The following is a 6265-nucleotide window of genomic DNA, read 5'->3' as shown; positions in this document are numbered from 1 at the left end:
TGTGGAAATATCCAGCTGAAATATATGTCGTTTAGATTCAGATGAAACATAATATAAATTCTCTTACATTGAATATGTTCGCTACCGTCTGACGTATTGTGGATTTTAGAATATCAGGGTATGACTATTTGAATGAGCGGACCTGAATTCTAAATAGCACTTCCTGAAACCCTGTCTCTTTTTTCAATCACTTTCGGCATTTTCGTAATAAAAATTGATATTAGTTGTGGCAACGGCGTTAGGTCATTAACGACATTTCATGAGTGCCAACCTAACTTCGTTCTAGTCACAAAAACTTGAGAAAATTATTTCATGGCCAACCGACTGCTAAAATAAATTTGAATGAAGTATACATAGTTACTTACTTGGTTCACTGTTAGTCGGTGCTGGTATCGGTGCTGGTTCTGCAGGCCTCATGGGCTCTGGCCCCCTCTGCCATCTATTCAGTTCCCAAAATTCGGAACGTAAATTCGCGCCCAAATCTAGGATATCTCTACCTCCGTACATTATTTTAATGTCTCTCGACGAGTCCCTTCTGACGGGAACTTCATTTCCTTCCTCGTCCAACTCGGTCCCGATCGCTCCATGACACGAGGACTCTGCCCTCTCTATGTCCTCGGGGGTGAGTTCTTCACCCTGCAAATCTTCCACGTCGCCGAAGTCTTCTTCTTGCCTGGTGCGCTCCGCCGCTAAATTCAGCAGATTCTGCTCGTAATCTTGTACTTGAATTCCGCCGAATTCGTCCAGTTCCAGATGGCAGAATAGCGGCACGCTAGAGGTTTCTGATGGCGCCAGAGATATCATCTGTAAGTTATAATAGAGAAAGAGTCGTAGAGGAATGTCGATATTGTAAATGGGAGACTTTGAAGCATCATTTTTTAACGAATATTTGAAAAATTGCAAATTTAGGCAAGAAATGAAATCGAAAAATTCAAACCTAAGGACAAGCCTTCACACAACTCAACTACGTGCCATTTAGCTGTCATTTTGGACTAATCAAAATGAGGAAAATTCGTCCAGCGAAGCGGAATATATTCAAACAATAGGACAAGCAAGTGAAAGATGCAATTTTATACGTATTAATAAAAAATTTCATCAAAAAATCACAAGGAACAGAAATGTTTTTTCATCGTAGCTCAGAGTATTCAAATAAACGATTTTAACGTCAAAAGATAAAAAAGTTAAATGACATTTCTTCAGAATTTGGGTTGTAATAGCAAGGATTAGAGTTGAGGTGTCAACTGTGAGTACACAGTGGGTAGGTACCTCAGCTCAAATGGGTATTTTGCATAGCAGGTAAAACTACACGCTGCGTAACGATTCTTATGTCGACTTGGGGAAGATTTCTATCTTCGAAGGTCAAATGAAGGGCGAGAATTTCTTGGTTACATTAAATATCGTTTTTTTTTTTGTCGGAGGAAATTGAACCAAGAACCTCCAGTTAGTTTCTATCTGTAGATTATTCCCATAGAGTTCGAACTCAAATAGGTTTAAGAGTTTAGTACGGGCTTGAAAATGTTGGAATGGAACAAGTTAAATAATGGCTCGAATGATACTGTTGAAAGGACTTTCAACACTCCCAGCAGAATTGTGACAATATAGATCGACTTCTTGATAATAATAAAGATGCAATCTTTTCAATCGAAAAATCTGGAAATTTCTCAGTGTTTGGATTAAATGAATTCATAACACAGTTATACTCTGTGTAGAAAGGTGAAAATCAAATACACGTGAGCCCGGTATGACTTTTCTGTACCCCTGGGGGTATTACCATCCTTGACTAATCTTCGGTTAGCAATCCCTAAATCTGCGAAATTTACAATGACACCGAGAAGGACAGGGAAAACTAGCCACTAGCGTTGAAAAATATTTGTCGTCGACAAGTACATAAGGTATCGAATTTTGAAGGTTGAAATTCTGCAATGCTCAATTTTCACCACAATATTCATAAAAAATATTTAATAATGTCAATGATATCAACCCATCTTCGATGATATAAATGAATTATAACCCTTTCGATCATTGATTAACTGAATCAATCGAAAAAGTGTTCCCCACAGCGAATAAGAAATAATTATTGTTGCCTCACACAAAATTTTCACAGACAACAAAAAAATTAAAAATATCGAACACTGTGGAATAACCTCATATACAATAAATTTTAATAATCTCGGTAAAATGTATACTTAGAAACATTCGACAGTGTTGAACAAATTTTTTCATGCTAGAACGCTTTAAATAAAATTAATAAATGAAGAGATATTAGACAAAGGATAAAACAAAATATTACATACCGACATCGACTCGTTAAAGTCTAGTTCTGAACAAGTGTCGCTCATGTTGCTCACGGTACTCATTTTTTCTTCAGATAAAATCACTAACACGAAGATACTTCAGCTGCACGAAGTCACTCACGAATGCAAATTCTTATTGCTTCTGGTACTTTTAAAAGTGCAATCTCGCTTAAATACAGGGAGAGGGAGTACCTACCCTTATTACTAATTTCTCGGAACACCTTAATCTTTTGCATACCTTCAATTTTCTAAAGAGTTTATGACCAACGCGCAAAAGGGACAACGTTTCTAAAACCGATGACTAACTTCTTGGTAAACCCAAGATAACATCTTTGATTCCTTTCGGTTTGGGAAGAATTTCGAACTGTTTTTTGATTCCCCAACAGGAAGGTTCTAGAAATTTCAAATATTTTGAAGAAATATTCACGACACAGTGCCTGGTCTTTTCCGTGCCCGCTTTCTGTTCAAAAATGCAATTTTAGTACATACTTACGATAATTATCGATTAAATAACCCCTTCCTAATTAAGCCCGGGGTTGATTTTCGTGCTGCTTTTGTTTGATTTGTCATTTTTGCATTTCTGAATAGAAAACGTGAATTAAACCTATATTGGAAACAATTATTCAGAATTAATTAATTTTTCTCAAAAAACGACGAGCCCTTTTCAGTATTGCATGAATTGGGATGTAACTGAAAAAAATTATTAGTTTGCGTTTTGCAAACAAGGTCGTAATATATCAAGAGTCATTTTTCCAGAACATCTCAAAATATGACTCACTGAGCATTCAAAAATTCATTCCTTAAACGAAGCCTTAAGGCCATAACAACTTTGTTTGAACAGCACCGATCGTTTAACTGAGTATGGAAGATTAAATATTCAAATCGCTTTTTAATAGTTGAACGTCCCTTAACTATTTCTTATCTTTCGTCATTATCAAAGAATCAATCTACGTATTTCGAAGAGAGACCAAAAGTATACTTGATGGCAATATTTAGTTATTTAATTTCATTAGTCGACCTGCTTTCTCTGGGCAAATTTCCTATTTTTTTAAGAAGAGAAAACTTCTGAATCTGCGACTCAACATTATATTAAGCGAATAAGTAGACAGCAAAAATTTCAGAGATATTTTGCAAAAACGAGTCCATCGATTCCAAAGGCTCTTCATTCGAAAAAATCTTCATTCAATTTCATCTCCAAAATTGAATGAAACAGGCCTTGATATTTTTTCATCATTCTAGAACATGAACATGTATACATTTCGGTTTTTTTCATCAGACTCTGAATAATTTGAATAAACTAACTTGATATCCTCATCTATTCATCAGATTTGAAATATTGTTAGATTTATGCGAAATACATCGAGGGTGAGTCAAAAAGAACAGGTCAATATCAAACTTTGGATAAGATGGACCAACAGATTTTTTTTCAATTCTACATCTGTATAACCTTGAGTTCAATCTCACCATATTAATCTCACATATCTCTAGTTTAGTTGGCCCTTTTTTCTGACTCACCCGATGTTGAGAACATCTCAACGAAGAATTTCAGTGCATCGTTAAAAATTCATATTCATGAAAACTCGCATTGAAAAACCCAACGTGTTTTACCGTTTTTTTATCAATCCTGCTCACAAAGTCCATGAACACCTCTTTGCCCTGGTTTCGCCCTAAAATTTTGCCATTCGAAGGTGGTGGGGGCTTGAATTTAAACGGTTCAGCATTAACAGAAAGTTTGGAAGACATGGCCTTCTTCAATAGGTCGTTCGTTATTTGATGTTCAGGCTTGATTTTTTCGCTTGTGCATTTTTTCCCTTCAGAGTCCGGCATCAGGAATGCTACTTTTGATGCGTGCAGAGTTCTGTGTATCATCATCTCTTCTTCGTAGTCATTCGTTTCGAGAAAGATGAACGGGTTTATTGTATACAGTGTATAACCGTTGGTCAAAGAACTCAATTTTTCATTCGCATCTCTGACAGCTTCCAATAGCGGCGTTGAACGATAGGCTGGTAGAAAATTATAACCAGGCGATTCAACTTCGTCAACTTCTGGGAGGCCATTTTTCGATTCATTCATTATATCCTCTATCGAGAGGTCGCATTCCGGAACCTCTATCGATGGTTTGGGCTTTTTTAAGGTTTCTTCCGGTATAGGCACATCATGCACTGGAGCAAGAATACTTTGGTGAACTCTACCAAATTTGTGTCCTCGGTTTTGAACAGAATCGACCATCGATGAAGGGTTGGGAAAATTGGGTTTTCTCGACTTTGGATTCACATCCGTCTGTATAGACGAAGGTGGAGGTATCCTATCATTCGGTTTTTTCTTCGATGTTGGGGGTGAAGTGGTGAAACTTTGATTTCCATCGATGATACTTGTTCCCTCGATTGGAGGATTTTCTTTCTGTAAGATTTTGTACACAGGGGAGTCCCGAAGCATATTGTATCTCATCAACAAGTTGTAGGTTTTCCATGTGAACGCCTTGTTTTGGTTAACAGAATGTTCTTGTTTCGTTGAATACCCACCTCGATTAGGGGGTATATGTCTGGGATTTCTGTGCGTTGGATGATGATTATTTCTCTGGGCATTGCGCTTTAAGACACTCAACATACTGTCTCCACTACGTAACTTTGTGTTTTCTGGAGAGAACTGATTTTCATGCCATTCCGATAGCATGACGGCTACTGGTAGCATCATGTTGACGTTGGTTATTGTACTTTTCAACTGCTCATCGATCTAGTGGGTAGTTCTATACTGAAAATGAGATGAATTTCAAATGTTTCTGCAGCCCTCGAAAGAAAGATTTCGTTTATAATATGGAACGAGTGAACAATTCGTTTGGGTGGTTGATTCGAAAAGAGTACCTTTGGAATCGATAAACTGAAATTTGATCAACCTGAAATTTCCGATAATTCTACAGTCGATTCGATAAGTATGGATCTAATTTATCGCTTGAAATTCGAGTATTTTCAATAGAAGCCACTGAATATATGCCCAAATTCTCTGGGTTTCTGTGGAACTGCCTAAGAACTAATTCGAAACCCTGTAGCCTACATCAGGAAAATAATTTTATCATTCTGATATGAAATATTGTTCTTTTAATCATTCGTCACTAAAAATTTCACTGTTGATATTAGAAATAGATCGCATTGATTACATATATTATATTATCTTCGATAAAATTATGCAGAAAAAGCAGTTTTTCTGCTCTCTACAGAGAGAGCTGTCAACTATTTTATCACTGTGCATTTCTTTTCAATAACGCAATCCTTCGTTCATGTTATAATAATGTTGAAGAGTGTCTTATCAATAATTCGAAAGAGAAATTTGGAAAGAATAATATAACGTTATTATCTTTTGTATTTGGTAACACAATTATTTCTTACCTTGATGTTATGGTTATTGATGTTTTTAACCGAATTTACGATGAACTACCTTATGGTGATCACCACCGAATTTGAAAACAATATTTCCAAGTTTTTTTAAAATAAAAAAAAAACAATTGCTATTTGTGACATCTTTCCGTATTAGGCAGAACTTCATGTGCTATTGGATATTGCATCAGAACCCTGTAAGTCTGCAGCGCACTAACTTTCAACATGAGCTAGTTTGGGCCCTTTCCGTGAGATGGCGCCAAATTAATATACGAAATAAATTATTTCGTAGAAGATAAAAATTCAATACTGAATATGTTTACAGAGACAAACTCTCTGATGTTTAATTTTTATCATTGAATCAAATAATCCATGGGAATATAGGAGATGTTTTGGTATTATCATAAAAGTTCCCGCTAACAAATTCGCTGTGATGAGTAGAATTCTTCAAAAATAACAGTTTTCTGCAGCATTCGTTCCATTCCTAAAACATAGATGGCGCTTATACTATATGATGAAAATTTACAGGAACCTTGCTTAGCTTACAGATTTGTTCCTACGAGAAACGCTCATCCGTTTAGTTCAGGATTCGAAATGTAG

General features: G+C 36.2%; 1 protein-coding gene across 1 annotated transcript; it reads right to left on the bottom strand.

Moving 5' to 3' along the window:
* Nucleotides 1-357: 357 nt before the first annotated feature.
* LOC123310738 lies at nucleotides 358-5766 on the bottom strand. The gene is made up of 3 exons (XM_044894376.1): nucleotides 5678-5766; nucleotides 3903-5040; nucleotides 358-804 (listed from the first exon to the last, which is right to left on the bottom strand). The coding sequence occupies exons 2-3, from the start codon at nucleotides 4986-4988 to the stop codon at nucleotides 358-360; spliced, it is 1533 nt and encodes a 510-aa protein (XP_044750311.1). The 5' UTR covers nucleotides 4989-5040; nucleotides 5678-5766.
* Nucleotides 5767-6265: the final 499 nt, after the last annotated feature.

This window comes from Coccinella septempunctata, chromosome 4, assembly GCF_907165205.1.
Source record: "Coccinella septempunctata chromosome 4, icCocSept1.1, whole genome shotgun sequence".
In the NCBI taxonomy this organism is placed as follows: domain Eukaryota; kingdom Metazoa; phylum Arthropoda; class Insecta; order Coleoptera; family Coccinellidae; genus Coccinella; species Coccinella septempunctata.
This window is presented reverse-complemented; position numbering and strand designations above follow the sequence as displayed.